The sequence below is a fragment of the Pleurodeles waltl genome, chromosome 3_1, assembly GCF_031143425.1.
Source record: "Pleurodeles waltl isolate 20211129_DDA chromosome 3_1, aPleWal1.hap1.20221129, whole genome shotgun sequence".
Lineage (NCBI taxonomy): Eukaryota > Metazoa > Chordata > Amphibia > Caudata > Salamandridae > Pleurodeles > Pleurodeles waltl.
In genome coordinates, this window is record NC_090440.1 from 284,743,452 (window position 1) to 284,760,469 (window position 17,018).

The 17,018-nt window shown below is 43.0% G+C and overlaps 1 protein-coding gene across 10 annotated transcripts in view; it reads right to left on the reverse strand.

Moving 5' to 3' along the window:
* TCF12 (transcription factor 12) overlaps nt 1-17,018 on the reverse strand; it is a 641,728-nt gene that overhangs the window by 94,036 nt on the left and 530,674 nt on the right. The window contains exon 1 of one of the 10 annotated variants that reach the window (XM_069222412.1): nt 16,258-16,546. The exons of 8 other annotated variants lie outside the window; for them this stretch is intronic. In XM_069222412.1, the coding sequence (XP_069078513.1) occupies nt 16,258-16,326 (69 nt within the window). In that variant the 5' untranslated portion in view covers nt 16,327-16,546. Of the gene's footprint in view, nt 1-16,257; nt 16,547-17,018 lie in introns of those variants that run through there. One more of the 10 variants, XM_069222413.1, reaches the window with a different exon arrangement.

A 17,018-nucleotide genomic window follows, 5' to 3' on the forward strand; every position in this document is an offset into this window, starting at 1 on the left:
TTGCAAAGGGAAAGAAAGTGTTGCAAGATGTGGTGGGTGAGAATACTGACTTGCCTGGACCCCATAAAATATTTAAGTGGGGCTAGTAGAGCGTGGCAGATTATTTTCAGGCAATGACACATTGGACACGATGTCGACAAGGACGTTGCTCCCTTAAAAACTCTCTCAGTGTTCTCCTGAAACAATGAAGTCTCTCAAATAATTCAGAAAGCCCCTGCCCTGAAATAACAGTTAACAAGTTATATACTTTTATGTAACAAGAATCAATCTTACTCCAGAAGTTGTTCATAGTTTCACTATTGTGTCTTTTGAAAGCCATATGTTGGTGGTGCACTAAAACGTCACAAGTGGCACTACAAAAAAAAACATTCAAGTATCCTTAAGTGTGTCAAGAATTTCTGGGCTTTTTTTTAGGTGCACTGAAACAATGTGGGGTCTCGATGACTGGGATGCTGCAAACTGAGGGCCACAAGCTTCACAACTTTCTTTAATAAAGCAATAAAGCTCAAAAGTAAAAGCTAGTTCTGTTAAGCGGCTGATGCAGAAGCACAGTCTCTGTGCAAGTGACACAAACCCTTCCCTTATCTCATTCCAATCATTAACAGACAAGGCATCATTTATTATGAAATAGCACCTGGAAAGTGAGTTTACCTAAATCATGCACCTTAAACACCAAAGTGTTTCTCGGAGGAGCAGGAACTGACGAAATAGAGTACCATAAATGAACAAAAGTAGCAGAAGAAAGATTCCAAGGCTACATGTTGAGTATACATGCACTCAAGGGCTGGTATTAATTTGCAAGCGCTTTGAATTGAAGATTTATTTTTTCTAAACAAATAAGGTATAATGTAGGGAGCAGCACTGAAGCAGATGTAGGGAGTTGTGGTGCTATTCCGATCTTTAAAACTTTTTCCAAAGATTTCCTTGGACATTAATGATAACCAGAAATCCACATAATTCTATGTGGTTTAAGTCGTCATAATGAGGTGGACATTCATCAAACAAACAGAGAGAACTGCATCTCTAAGGAACCATTAATGAGGTACTTGAGTCTTTTAGAGTTTAGGTCGCAAAATGGGATTGCTGAAATACAATCAAATAATTTCCGAAGAGATGAATTTGTATAAGTGATGCTTCATTCCCGTCTGTGTATCTAGCTGCAGATGACAGTGGGGCACTTGACATAACGTTAACATTGCAGCATAAAGGTCTCAAACAAAAAATACTGTATGCAAAACAGTATTGTTCATGAATGCTATCCAGCTACAGGTTACAAAATCTCGGGGGTGTTCAGGGATTTTTCGTAATTGAAACAAGACTAAGAGGAATATCAAATGAATAGTACAAGCAAAACAACTCCAACTTGACAATATCAGAGCATGCTTAACCTGGTGATGCAAAGAACCATGTAGATTTGGAGAATAGCATGTAAAGCACTGGTAAACACAAAAACAGAATCCTTTCACTTGTTGAAAATCGCAGCCAGTCCAGGAAAATACATTTTAAACACACTAACGGTAGAATGTAGTCAATTCATACCTGCAACCTACCCAGATTTCATATAACTAAGCTAAATATTGCAATTTCCTACCACTGACTTTGACCTTGATGCACAAATCTGGCAACGTTAGTGACGTTATATACAGTTGCTTAATGAAATGCACATGTATCACTGTATGTAAACACGTACAGAAGACTTCAGAAGCAGGAGCAATAAAACTAAGAAAACTGACTTGATCAAGGAGACCAAAAGTAAAAACTATTAAGCCTATTCCAACAATCACAATGAAAGTGATGTCAAATCCAGAGATAAAACTAAGCCTTATACTCTAGAGCACACCTTTAATCAAATTAAAACAGCCTCTTAAGAGCCAATCTGGAAGGGATTTTCCTACCCTTTGAGGGATAGAGGTACATATTATTTAAAGTAAGGTAGTTTAGCTAATTCACTGCATTTCAATAGCTCTTGAATATGAGACGTAACCTCCAAGCCCAGACCTAGCAAAATTGCCCACCGCCATATTATAAGATGAACCAGAACTGATAAGGGACGTACTGTGGGCTATTTTCTGCTTTTAAGAGGAAAGTTCTAGGTGTGGACAAGGGACTGGATGTTTCTGAATTTGGGAGGCAGCCTCTCCAAATTACAAGGCACCTCCAAATCACATAATAAGGACTTTGCAGCTCTGCAGGATCATCATGGGCCAACTTGGAGAGGCATGTGTGTGTTAAGGATAAGCTTTTAAATTTAAGTCTAGCCCGGATGTACAGCCAATGGTAAGTGGTCAGGGCCCCCAACAGATCCTGTGCATGAAGCAGGACAGCAGTGGGGCAGACATCTGAAAGAGGGGTAAGCTTTATAGCAAGTTGCTTTATAAGATGCATTAATATAGTATTGCTAATTGATAGTCCACAACTAATTCAACTAGATGTCACACCGCAGGTATAATAAGGTGAATAATGTATTCAATATATGTGCTTGGCGAGATTAAAAATAGCATATGCCAACTAAGAGCTTTAAGAAAAGGTTTCATCAGCAACAATTATAAATAAATAAAAAAACTATTTTATTTTATTAACGGGATTCACCAGAAGGCTGAAGACCTTGAGGGGTGAGTTTAACAACTTGTCTTCAGCAAGTTGATCTTTCATCCAAAAACTCTGGTTTAATTGCATTGATATTTTGTTTATTATCTCCATTACATCAGCATACAAGCGAAAGGGAAGATTATGGGGTTGGATAAGTTCCAAAAGACATTTGAGACATTAAAAAAACTCATTGGCTGATAAATACACCAGCCTGAACACAGGTAACACTTGAGCTGAAAGGATGACTCCGTGAGTTACACATCTGCAGCTGGTATTTACAGTAATCTACAGATCCAGGGAAGACTGATCAGGGGTGTGGAATTGGTGTGGAATTTAATGAAATATCTTCTTGTCCATGGGATAGGTTGCTTCTTAAATCTACTTGCAGTAAGCAATAGTTCCAGGGCTTGAAAACCTTTGAGTCTGCAAACCTACAAGCTTGCATGTTTTAAGGATTTTCACTAGCTCTTCTCTAATCTGTTCCCATTCTGGGAAAGGTTGGAAATGTATTCCAGACAATGGCAGAAATAGAAGTTCTTCCAAGGTTGGGAAAAAAAGTAATTGAGGGAAAGTTAACTTGTAAACACTCAATAGATTTTCACATGAGCAAATCTACACATGCATATTTGCTCATGCTTGAATACACTTCACATATATTTTCTAGGAATAACATTTCCTGGTCTACTTTTTTGAGCTCCTGTGAATTCCTGAAAGCCACTAATTCAAAGACATATATCATGGGTTCACTTCTGTGACTTTCTTTACAAATTGGGTCCCTAAATTTATTTGGTCTGATGTTAACAAAGACACTTTGTTTTATTAAACTTCTATTTCTCTCTCCATCTATCAGCTGGCTTTACTGAGAGTGATTGCATTCTGCTCTTTCACAAGGAGCACACAAAGCAGTTTTGTTCAGTGCCAGAAACCACTGTGGCAATCAGTGACATTCCGAAACTGGAGGGGGGCCCTTGCAAAGAACATGTAGGGGTCCCCCCTCCAGAATCAGGACAGGTGCTGTGCGGCCCCCTGGAAAGGGGCTGCGGGACCTTTGTTACGCCACTGGTGGCAATGTGTGCTTTATGAGACCAAAAACATTTTTCTTTTTGCCAGTGTTTGTTACAATTGTGAGGGCCTGGCAGCTCCCACAACAATAAAGTGTTACAAAAGCCATGTCAAAACAAGACACACATTGACGAAACCAAAAGACACTAAACAAAAAAAAAGTCAGATTGGTTGCTTTGCCAATGCTTAATTATTTTCATGGTTCCTATAATCTTGTTGAACATGGTTACACTGTATTCCATTGGGAATATATTTTGGGAATACTATCATGCATCAACACATTTTACTAAATGATTCACTACTGTTATACGAAGACACATCGCCGTAGTCCATAAGGTCCATTTCTTGGTACGCTGTATCAATCAAAGTTCAAAACACACCTCTATACGCAGAAGAAGGTTTATTCATCCAATGCATCATAAATCCAATGAACATCAGCTGACACCTGTTTCATCACTAAGACTTTCTCAAGGCAAACTGCACCAAAGGTGGTTGGATGTTTTTACCGTTTCGGCACCCTATTTCCTGAATATGTTATACATACATATGGGGCTGTGCAAATCTGTAGCAGAGCCACTTTTTTCTGTAACTTACATTTTAATAAATGACTTCCAAAGAAATAGCATCTAAATGTCATAGTAGCAAAACATGTGTTTTCCTGCTTGCATTTTTTTCTGAATATTTTATTTTTAAAGCAAAGAATATAGGGCCCTAGCAATCTTCTGCTATTTCTTACCAATGCTTGTTTTTCTGCAAACATTGCATATAATCCAGGGGCATTCTGGGAGCATTATACTTAGCCTCATATTGTTAAACCTTTCAAACATGTGTGCACTTTTTTTTTTTTTTTACTGGAACCCCTGTCATTAGTGCAGGTTGACCTTAAAATGTTTATTTACAGCACTCACCCTAATAATGAAGACTTTTCATTAATTAACCATAAATACAGGTCCGCATAACGTTTGGACACATTACCTCAACTGCAGACAGTTCCCTTCTCTTTAAACTGGCAGCCAAAGGGTTTGTGCTGCAGGGGGTTTGGCCTACGTGTCCCAAGGATAAAATAAACATGAAAACATGTTAGCCATGGCCCCAAACAATATGTCACGGGTGTGGGGTGATAGAGGAATTCCACATTCCTGCTGATTGAGCCTCCAATTCTTCTTAGGTTAGTAAAATAGAGCACTATACTGGGCAATAGCAATGCCTGTTATGACAGGGATCAGAAAAATAAGTGTGGTACAAATGAGTATAGCACGATAGTGTTATTTGAGTACCAACTGACATCATATCGATGGCTTAAAAACATTACAAGAAAATTAAAATCCAACAGCTGATAGATGAATCAGCATGAAGTTCGTGCAGGTTTTATGAATAAGGGGTGGGGGGCTTTCCAAACTGCACTGTGGAAGCACTTTTTGGAGGGGGCGGAAGAGAAAGGGTGTGGTAATAAATTGCCAACTCCTGCTCTTCACTTTTTTTTTCTATAAACAAACAAAATATGAACCAGTGCCGGTTAAAGCCTCTAAAATATATTTCTGCTCTAGACACAACAAAGTTTCTTGATAAAAAGACACTCAGAATGTGGACTACATTTCCAAAAGGTTGTTGTGCATCTATGGGGCAGTATATCTATATCTTAGTAGCACAAATACCAAATGGCATAATGTGAGAGCAAATTCACAGCAGTGGTTCACAAAACATACATTTACATTCTTAAATGTGTTTAATATGATTTCGCCAGCATCGAAAGGGTCATTTCCTGTGTGAGTATATCCTTTGAGGTGGGCTCCATGCATTTTTGCAGACGAGTTACTAGCCACATTTTGTGTTCTCCACAAACTTGCAAGTAGATGATCTTTGACTCCTGGAATTCTTTGATAATTCCGGTAAAGTCTAAAATTACAGACAAGCTTACAGGGTAAACTTTAGACTTTTCGGCGGGTAAACCGTAAATGTAAATTCCATGCCAAATGGTAGACCCTACATGACCTACGCCACATATCAGTGGTATAAAGTCACAGCCTTTTCGAGGAGAAAACTTACTTCGAGAAAAAAAAAGGGGACAACAAAACGTTCAGCAATTAAAGGGAGCAATGAGTAATCTGCTTAGCTCACATATATAGTTACTTATCTAGTTAAAAAAATCTCAAAGCAGAATGCCTACCAATAAAGTGACAACATCCAATGCTAGCTTGAGAAAAGTTTTCTGGAACATTAATAACTAACCTGTCCCTCCGAAAAACTTAGCAGACTGAAGCCAGGGAGAGAAAAGCTGGCTGGCTTAATTTTCCAGCAGTTACAAAGTGGTTTAACTCGCCAACTAGTCCAGTGAACTGTGACACATTGTGCCTCTACGAACCGATAGCCTTTGCGCATGGTTTGACCGTGGAAAATGAGTGATTAGCTGATATGGCAGGTACCAACCATACTGAAAACTGAGACCCCCCTAAGTGGAAAGGCTACCTCCAACATAAGAACAACAAAAAAATGATACAATAAAGACCAAGAAGTCCAGGTATTAAGAAAGAACTCTTAAACTGCATTACTTCTGACACTGAATATATATTAACTTCAAACTGAGTTCTAGCAATATGTTTTTGGTAGTTACCAGAACAGTGTCACAGACGGTCTTCTCTGGTATCAGCTAAACAAGACTGCTCAGCTACTATGGGTACTTTTAGAAGCATGGGATGAGCAGAACAAACTGAGTGCCATATAAGCATTGGCAAAACAACAGACCTCTCATTTAAAAGGCACTGGGCAATCATACTTTGGTAATATTTATTTTGCGCATATTTGTATTTCTTGCTTTACCTGTGCCCTCGTGGCAGCAGTGAGCATGACAGTCACTGGTAGGTGAAAAGTAATATTATAACTCCAGTGCTAAAACACTTGGGCAAAGTCCAACTTTCCGCAAAAAAGCACAAAAGGCTTCTTTTGTACTCCAAGTCCAGTTCTGGATTCTTTGCGTGAAAATTAAAAATTCCCCAAGTATTTAATAAAAGGGTTGAAAGGTAGTGTTTTTGCATTGCCAAATACCCGAAGTATTTAATAAAAGGGTTGAAAGGTAGTATTTTTGCATTGCCAAATGTGCCGCTCTCATGGCATCTTTCAAGGCAAGAGACTAAAAATACCTACTTTTGTTAATACTGTGCAGATTCTGCAAAACAAACAAGTTGTTCGTGGAATACGTGTGTGCATGCATTTGGTGGCCATTTTGACTCCAGTGTGATGACATAAAAGCATGTACGCATCACCACATAGACCTGCATGTCATCATGCTGATGCCCGTCTTCGAGTAGTACATTAAAAAAATTATACATAAAGAGTATTCAAAAGAATGGCCTGGTAGCCAACTGCAGCTGCTGGGTACCCTTCAAAATAAAAAGCGAAAAAAGGTAAACAGAACATGAGAGCACCAAAGGTGCAGTGAAGATAGGGGAGCTAGTCAATTCCACTGAATAACATGGATGGAGCAGGGGTGAGGATGGAATGTGAAGAAGGAAGCAGCACACAGGGGAGAAGGCAAGAAAACAAGCGCTCCCATTGAGTGCTTTTAGCAACAACAACAAATAAAATAAATAAAAAGGAAGAAAAAAAACCAAACCAAGCATTTGCAAAGCCAATAGGGGCATGTTTGGTTTGCCATTGGTTTTAGCCATGCAGCACAGCATCCCCGATGCAAGAATAAGAATTTGAAAAAAGAAAAACTTTTGAAAAAGCTGTCTTTTTAGTTAGCGATCCAAGTTTGATCAGTAACTAAAAAGAAAAAAATATACAATAATTTTCTCTCTTTTTTTTTTTTTAAAGCAGATGTGTGGGAAACAAAATGGGGGTTAGAAGCAACACAGGGACAAGGGTACTTGCTACTGCAGACAGTGCACATTCCAAGGGTACTTGTGTTCAGCGGCATTGGCCTCGGCTCCCTGTTTCCATCAGGCTGACCGTTGGAAACGTTGTAATATGACATTTTCGCCGGTCAGCCCAGTGGAGGCACCATAATACAACAGGGGTGAAGCCGCTGCTTTGACTGCAGCCTCAACACCGCTGTATTGGCAGTCTTAGCAGCAATGTTGCAGAGATCCTCATCAAGCCTTTAATTTTGACTAGACAACTGGAAATAGCTTAGTGTTACCAAATTAACTATGAAGGAAGTGTGCCTCCCCTCAAGGATGTGCCTCTGAAAAAAATCGTTCTTAAAAGTAGCTACTTGTGGAAATGCTTAGTCACTCTACATATTGTCACTAGCCACAGATGGAGATGTTTTTTTCTTGTGTGGAGATTTTTTAGGACTGGGGTACACTTAAAAAGATGGTGAGCAGTAGGAGTAAGAGAGGAACCAAATATGACAAGCTTCCTTAGGGATGTTTTATCTTTCAGGAGTATACCTTCTTGTCTGGCTCAGGCATTTGAACAGTGGGCAAAAACAGCATTCTGTGACATTCCAGGCTTTAGTTTGGTGAGCTGATCCACAAGAACTCCTCAGCCATGGGTAGCTTCATCCCCAGTTTCGTGCTTATGATTACATGCCACAGTGACCCCATTTAATCATTACCATTCTCTACAGATAAACTACAGGCCTCAAGCCTACACATCCTAAGGGATGCACACACAAACACCACACTTCAAATGCCTGTAAACTTTCTCATCCTCAATTCTTTGGTCTTTCCTCTTGCATCTGGTAAACTCTTTCTGCAGAAGACCACATCAGACCAGCCCGGTTCAATATCATGCCTAGCCCCCTTCTGTCAATCTACATGCACTGATGGCATCACTTTTGAGGACATGTCTTCATATATGTGAGGCGATGTGATCTTAGAAGCTAAGTCTCTCACCTCAAATTGTAAATTTGTATTTAATTTTGACTTCTACATTTGACTAACCCAATTGTGTGACTGTGGACCATAACTGTATTAATGTGCCGAAAATGTACAAAGGGTAAATAACAGTTTGAAATAATTCTATCAAAATGATATGTTCCATAATACTTTTTCTAAGACAGCCTGGTTTCAATATTAATGTTGAGTAAATATCTCATGTCATATAATTTATGTAGACCACCTAATGTTTGACGTGCTTCAACTGCAATAAAAACGCGCCATGCCAGTCATTCTGTTTCTCTGTAGAACTAGGTCTACCCTTTTTAGGGCTTCACCTATTGTTTACAATTAAGTTAAAGATGGCTTTGGGTCACTCTTGCTCATGGTTTGGTGGACCTGTTGCTGATGTCTCACGGATGCCCGATTCAATGTCATTTTTCAAATTACCGTGTTTGTCCCACCCAGATGCATTTCTGCCTCAGTATTCTGACTGGATGAGTTGTATCCCTTCACTGCTTTCATGAGGAGATTCTATTTTACTTTCAGCAATCCATCAAAATGTATGTTTCCTTGATCTCTCACCGTTCTCCTGCTTTCCAATACTCACTGGCCCACTCGCCTTGTTGAACAAATGTATTATTTTTTTATTTTTATTTTTAAACACAGCCCAGGCAGTTGCACAGTGCTGTCATGGTGCACTGATCAATTTACAAGTAAGTGTATTGTTTTTCCCATACATTTTAATTTAGCATTCAAACATGGATGTCTGCCGTGTTAGAAAAGTAAATTACAAATGGCCACCTGCCCACAATGCATACCCAGAGACGCATGCATCACAAGACACGCAAGTATCACAACACATGCGAGTACCCTAACAGCAATCTCAGAAAGGGTTCTATTTAATAATTTAAAAAAAACATTTCAAGTCGGCCAGTCCTGCATACACATGTCTTAAACATCCACGTGCATGAACAAACAGAAGAGACACTGCTGCAAGTTGAGCGTTGGCATACACAGGCCCATTCTCAGTAGGGCTTATAAATTAATCTGGCCATCAGGTAGGGAGAGGCATGTTCCACTAAACTAGGGGTTCCCAACTCAAATGCCCAATTCACTTTAAATATTTCTGAATGTCAACTAAAGCCTCACAGACATACTACTTTTGGGCCATGGTGACGTAGCATCAAAATAGTGACCACCTGGAAAAATACAAGTGAGGCCCCAGTATGTGTTTGTTCTTAACCAGCATCACTGGGAAATCGGGTCTCGCCCAACAGTCTTTATTTTTACTTGAGAGAAATAGGGTACAGGAGCAATATGTTGACTCAGTAAAAAGGAGGGCGGTAAATGGAGCAGCATTTGTTCTACTAGTCCCTCAGATTTCCTGATAATCATCCCCCTGATTTCTCTTCTATGCTCCATGATCACACCAGTTCCTCAAGCTACTGGATAGCTGAAATCATGGTCCTTATTTCTATGCTTCAAGCTCTGTGGTTGCTGATGGTGCGCTGCACTTGTAATTTTTGTCAAAGGCTTGCTCTCGACTACCCTCGTCTTTCTGTTCCCAGGGGGCATGAGGCCCTGAGTCATTACTAGAAATACTCCACATGGAACTAAAAAGCCTTGGCTGAACGCATAGACTGGCATACAAATGATGGGAAAAGATAAACAGGTGAAAACCTCACAAACCTCAAAGGGAGATGGGGCAAACTTCGGGTCAAAACGCACCGCGGGCATTTACAGTTCAGTGTGAGAGCGCTTAGGCTGAGAAGAGAAAAAAAAAGCATTTGCAATGCAATGGGTCTTGCATTTGCTCGAGATAGAGCTATACCCGTTGTAAATTCCTAACTGGACCTTTCTTTTGAGCATGAAGGAGACACACAAAAGAGAAAAGGAAGCTCACTCGCAGCCGTACGTATTGGCTATCTTGCAATTATCCATTTAACAGGGGCAGTCTGCAAGGCGGTAACAAAACTGACCCAAGGGGAGACAAACGTATAGCCAATGATAAAGGATTTTCGAAAGACAAGCCCATGAACGAGGGAACGTGATGGGTATGCGGTGGGCGTGGTTAAAAGCCCACAATATCTACAACTGGTCAAAGCACTTGCGAGCCTGAACTAAAAATGGTAGTGGCAAACCAGAGGGCACACCCCACGTGACAACCATGCACCCACTTTTATGCTTCACCATTAAGGTTTATCTTAAAGATGCCATTGAGGCAACCCAACCTAGAACTCTGTGGATACAAAAAGAAAAAAGGAAAAAGTGCAATTGGAAGACCAGGGTCTACTTTGCAAGATCTATTGAACAAAACAACTGGAGCACAACTAGTTTAACAAGATCTTTAAACCTGGAAAAGTACAATACTCATCTAATGGAAATGGGGCATGCGGCTGCACAGAGCTAGTTTTTGAAGATAAACAGATGAGTCTCTTCTATGTAATGAAGGTGTTCAAATGGGAATGCATTAACAATAAAGGTGCCGGATAGTCACTAAACTGCATGAAGACCGCACAGACTTTTGTATACCTGCTCACCAAACACCCAGCACATCAGTCTTTAACGTGAACTTGCCGCTCTGAATTTTATCTACGCAAACTATTAAATATAATGTTTTGAAGATGATGGGAGATTTTGGAACCTTGGAGGATGCTGTGACCTTGCATTGGCACAAACGTGGTCATCACACTATGAATTAATAAAAATATTCCAGCCTTTACTACAGATCGACCAAATTGAGTGCCTCCCAAGTAACCAACATTGCTTTCCATAGTATGGTGAACTACAGAATCATAGCTCAAGTCAGCAATGAGCAGAGTGGTATTCCAGAAGAGGTAAAACGTAGTGGTTTACAGAACACCTGCAGGAATCCACTAATATTCCGAGTTTAGTTGACTACTTCTACGAATTACTTCCCACAACAAGAAACCAAAATAAATTATTCCCAAAGAGAGCATGAGACTCTTGGCTGGTTACAATTTTCCAGTGTTGCTAATCGCATATGTTTGTAGAAATCTAAACGGTTGACACAAAACATTTAAAAGTGATGCACATCCTGGTAGTAGGGACAACACCTCAATCCATCGGCATGTCAACAAAACAGGGCTAAGCTCTGAATCCTGGTGTTAACATCCTGAAGCCCACAGTACTATCTGAGAACCGACCCGCCCACCTGACCCAAGATGCCCGCTCTCTTTCCATCTTCTGCCAGCCAGTGGCCTGCTCTTGGAGCATTCAACAACAAACCTTAGACTTATCAATGATGCCTCTACTGCTTGCTCTGGTCGCCTCACTCTGCTCACAGTGTGCAGTGGAACTACAGTGGGTTGCACTGTTCTATGCGCATAAGCTGAAAGACTCAACAACTGGAGGTGGGAGCTATAAATGCCTTCCATGCATCCCAAAGGCCCATCATGCAAATCCCCATTAGTGGCCCCATGAGTGCATGACACTAACCGGTCATGACGGCGACATTAAGTGATCTTATTTACATGAAGCAGTCCGGGGTCTACATCTGTATGTATTTAAGCTGCTCAAGTAAGCTTGATATCCAAAGAGGATTGATGATATTTACTGGGTGGCGAATAAGCAGAGGGGGTGGGGGAGATTATAGGAGGTTCTTAGTGCACAGTATTACACACTAGCAGCACCTACCAGTTCCACCGCCTATCACTAGCTGGAGCCTCAACAACAGACGGTCACTGCGAAGGAAACTCAGACTCACAACCAAATACTGACTAGGTTTAAAAACTAAATGGGCAGAAGAATAAACGTTTCATAAGGCTACCATGAGACTCAACCCTCACTCGTCTTCGTGAATTTCAATGCAGTGGAAAACCCTGTGGATTTAGTCCTCTGCAGGAACGTTATACTATACAGAACAAGAAAGACCATTTGTGCAAAATAAGTATTACAAAGCTATAGTAAGGCTAACGATTTTCTGCTGTTCGGCAGCTTAGTACATCCATGGACCAAAAAGAAATAACCGATGTACACCTCTAATGACCGATTGGCAAAAGAGACCAACAAGGGGTAGAACGCTGCTGACACCCTGATGGGTGAAGAGCTCCCAAGTAATTGAGCTGCTGATCCCGTGTGACATATCAGGTTAGTTAGAAGGAGCCCTGCGAGTCTGGACACTGGATAATCGCCTTTTACACACCACCAGGAGGTGGACGGCAGGCGGCCAGCGGGCCCGCAATCTACAAATGTTAATAATACAACTGTTCCTCGTGCAATATCCAGGAGCACACGGTGTAGCACGCATTGTAAACACAAGCGACTCTTCGCTTTCGCCGCGCCTCTGGTGTTGGCAAAGCCGCGTGTGAAGGACTTACCCCTTCCCAGTGCGGCTAAGCCTTCCTCTTCCTGTGCCCCCATGCGGCCCTGGAAATGGGTCTTTTAGAATGCTAATCTACCCAACACCCTGTTTTGTTCCCACACACCCTCCAATTGGCAGATCCATGCGCTCTCGGCCTCTCCAGCTGTTAACACGTAACCGATTGTTACAACAAACTGTTATACAAATAACGCCCTGTGTATGGTGGGGGCTCCTCACACTGGCCGTGGCATCCTGAAGCGCCGGTAGGATGAGCCCACAGGGCAGTGCACTCAGTATGGTACTCTGTCCAACAAACTGGACTCTGCTTAAATCTACATCCGAGCAGGGTGTACGTGCAACCAAGATCTGGTTTCCCGTTCATCCGAAAACAGAACATGTTGCTCCTGGGGCAATCTCCCCTATAAACCTAACAGTAAGCGTACTGCATGAAAGTCGGCGCGGCCTAACCCTCACCGGGCGATGCAAATAAGACAACCAGAAGCAACCACCGTAATGCCGAGCATCTCTTACTGCAAACCACAGGGGACCCACGGCGGCGGGAGTCATTCACGTGCTGTCCCAGGGGGGCTCATACCGAGCCTTGGAAAACAGGTTAGTTGTACACGCTCCTGGTTAATAATACTCTGAACATAGGCGGAAAAGTCGTGTCTTCCCTCCCACACAAAGAGCCAAAGTAACTAGCTACACATCACGTCCGCCTGCCGTGCACCGTCACCTCAATTAGGACAAATCGAATTACTGACTGTTCAAGAATTGTCACAAAGTCGATACCCTGGACGGCCGTCTCGTAAGGCACTCGGCTGTCTTTTGACCGCAGTTTGTTCTCGAAAACGCACTCGGGGAGCTTTCTCGCCCAGATAAGCAAGCGCATAAAAAACACTAATGTAAACAACACATGGTCCCCTAACTAAGGTATGTTTAAAGAGGTTAACGGAAAGCGCTAAAAAAAAAAAAAAAACGAACTGCAGGACATGGTGTGACAAAATATGGTAAAGGCGTTGCGTGACAAAATATTATAAAGAAAGTAAAATAAAACCGGGGAACGAGTTTGTACGCCGGCACTTACGATCCAGTGCGTGCCTTGCAGGGGTATCGATGCTTTGTTAGGAGTTATGTTTGGCCCTGATAAGTGTTTTTCTCCATAAAGGTGGGAAGCATCGGCTCGAGTCAGAGCACGCTGCCTCCCCACTTCAACACACGCTGCCTGCTCTGCCCTCCGGCTGCCCCCAAGTACAGCGCTAGCTGACACTCAACGGGAGCAACAGGTAACGGGGCGCAGGCCACCCACTCCAGAGGGCATGCCCAGGGGTCATTCTGAGAACCCAGCACGGTCTTCTTCAGAAAGAGGTTTCCGAGCTCAGAAACGAGCGCGGACAGACGGTTCTTTTCCCCGGGCCTGGAGAGGGCACTCCAGGCCTTCCAAGGGAGGCCCTACGACACACAGCAGCAGGGGCGCTTCGGGAAATGCAAGACCGTTACTGAAAGGATTACAAAAATAATACGAAATACCAGTGTATGGCCATAACAATTGAGCGCTGGATTTAGAGAAAAGCCAACAAATTCTGCCCCATAGTGCCTGTGGCTCTCGAGCTAAAACCCGTGTTGCACGAGACACACATCCAAGCCACCCTGTCTGGCCTAGATGCCCTGTTTTTCGCATCTGCGGCTCGGCGCTTTGGACAGCAAGCGCTTTAAAGCGTGAGATCACATAAATATCCCACTATAACAAAAACACCGTTTGGGGAGATCAACTACAGAAACAGTTCATAATACAATAAACACATTGTAATATATAGTTATTGCGGGTGGGCGAGCAGTTTGTTGCAGCTTATAAAGGCAGTCTGTAGGAAGACAACCCCCCAGCCCTGGCTATGATAGAAGGATTTGTGCTGGCGCAATCCATCAACTGTTTACAAGTGCGGGCTCACAGCGCGACCTCTGACCTACAGCAGGCGCGCGCTCTGCGCTCGCGGGCCAGGCCTGGCTGTGAGCACCGCCCCCGCCATCTACTGCGGGCCTGGAAATTCTTAATAAGATCAAAGCTTTCCCCCCGCCGCAGAACAAAGACAAATGTTGTAATCGGGCAATCTGGGCTTTAAAAGAAGAAACAAGAACTACACCCAATTTACATGCCACAGCTTTATTGGGGGACCGTTCAATTAATTTTATACAACTGGGATATATATTGTTTCATTAAACATCAAAAGCGATTGGGTTTTATAGTCCTTGACAAACGCTTGCCTGTTGGATTTCTTAAAGGCAGCAGGCGCCTTCTACGAAGAAACCACCAAAATAGCGCCCGGGTTCGCCGCGCTGGCCCTGTGCTAGAGGCGCGGGCCTTACACTCACTGAGACGTGAGGCGGACGCTTCCTCCTCAGGCCTGCCCTCGGTGTGCTGTACAACACTGCACAAAAGTAAACCACACTACACGGGCCCATCCCCCGGCTGCCGCTGCAACCTCCGAGTGAAAAGCGGCCCGCGGGCCAACCGTGGACAAACTTTCGAAACACACAAACAAAAAACATTAAAGAAGGCACACAAAATTCGCTAAGACGCATGCCGTCTTTAGCCCACAAATACAATAATCAATTAAACATCTGCTTAATAATAATAATTCTGAAGTATGCAACATAAGCGGCAACAAAAAGCGATCAGGTGATTTGCCGACCTATACTTTTTTAAAGTAAAAAACAATACAGGTTGACGCCAAACCAAACTCCACATATGCAAAACAACCAACAAAAGAGTTGTCACACAGTGCTAACTTGCGGACAGGAAGCACATACTTAAGCGAGCCAACCCTTGCAGTAAAACACCGCACTTTGGTCGGTACTATTCACTTCTGTGAACTGTCTGAGCATGTGAGGTGTGTGCAGTTCTTCAATGGGAGTGACGTACTCAAGGGGCAGCCCTTTAACAGAAGCACTGCACGCTCGATGCAGGGGTTACCGACTGTAAACAGTACAACAGCAGCTTTCAGGCGCAGGCCGTGCTGAGAGTAACAAGTATTCTAGAGTTAAGTCCGCCTGGCGCAGGCGCTCCCCGGCTGCACGGAGCTCGCTACACCGGGGTGCGCTGCGCCCAATGTGTGAAGCAGATTGCTGGCCCGTCTAGTCAATAAACCGCCGTGAGTGGAAGCAGATGGAATAACAGGCGAGCCACCCCCCGAACCTCCAACTCCAAACAGGAAACACCGGCCTCACGGACTGCCTGCGCTCTAATTGTTCCCAGAACCCGGCGCCTTATTTTTAGACAACACACACTACCATCTTCTCGTTTCACCAACAGAAACATCCAGGCGCATGGGGCGTACATTGTCTATCGCATCTTGCTCGCAGTTGCAAGACCGTAAGTAACTCTAAACATGAATCACTAACTTGAAGTTAGTTTTCAAGTTAAAAAAGCGCTACATCGCGGCAGAATGAAAAGCGCCTTACCGTCTTCCCGTTGTAATAATACATCAGAGAGTTGGTCCCCATCCCGGGCACAGGGTAGGCACAATACATGTCGCTGCCGCGAAGGATGCCGTGGGCTGCTAAAATGCACCGCCGCTCGCCAAGGCACACATCCACCCGCTCATGCAGAGCGACTTCTCCTGTACAAGGCAGCCACACATGGACCCACTCAAAAGAAACTTATGCAAAACAGGGCTGAACCATCTCCGAAACGGCGGAGGGGGAGGCGGCCGTGTAATCCTTTTCCACACCCTTCCTCAGCAGTCGAAATGCGAGCCAGCTCAACCTTTGTGTGGCGGTGGGAGGAGGGGGGAGCAGTTTGCTCTCTAACATGACCGAAACAAAGAGAGGCTTTGGGTTTTTCAAACTATAAACGCAAACCCTTAACGTAGAAGTTCTGAGCCTGGAAAGGGCAGGCTACCAGGGACGGCGTGCGCGCAAGCCCTGGAGCAGATAATCTTCAGTATTTTGTTTTAATTAAATTAGAGCACTTGTGGCGCTGGAAAAAAGAGCCCGGTGCACCTCCAGCGACACACGCCATCTGTCCCTTTATCAAGTTGCCTAAAACTTGGCTAACACGCTCCACTGAACAACGAGGAAAATACTACGTGAAGACGAGGGACATTGAATCCCTAAATATGTAAACTAGTTGGATACCATTGCAACACAATATTTATTAAACTCTTTGGGTGTATAACAGAAACATATAAAGAGGTTTAACAGAAACAGTAAAAGAAAAGTCA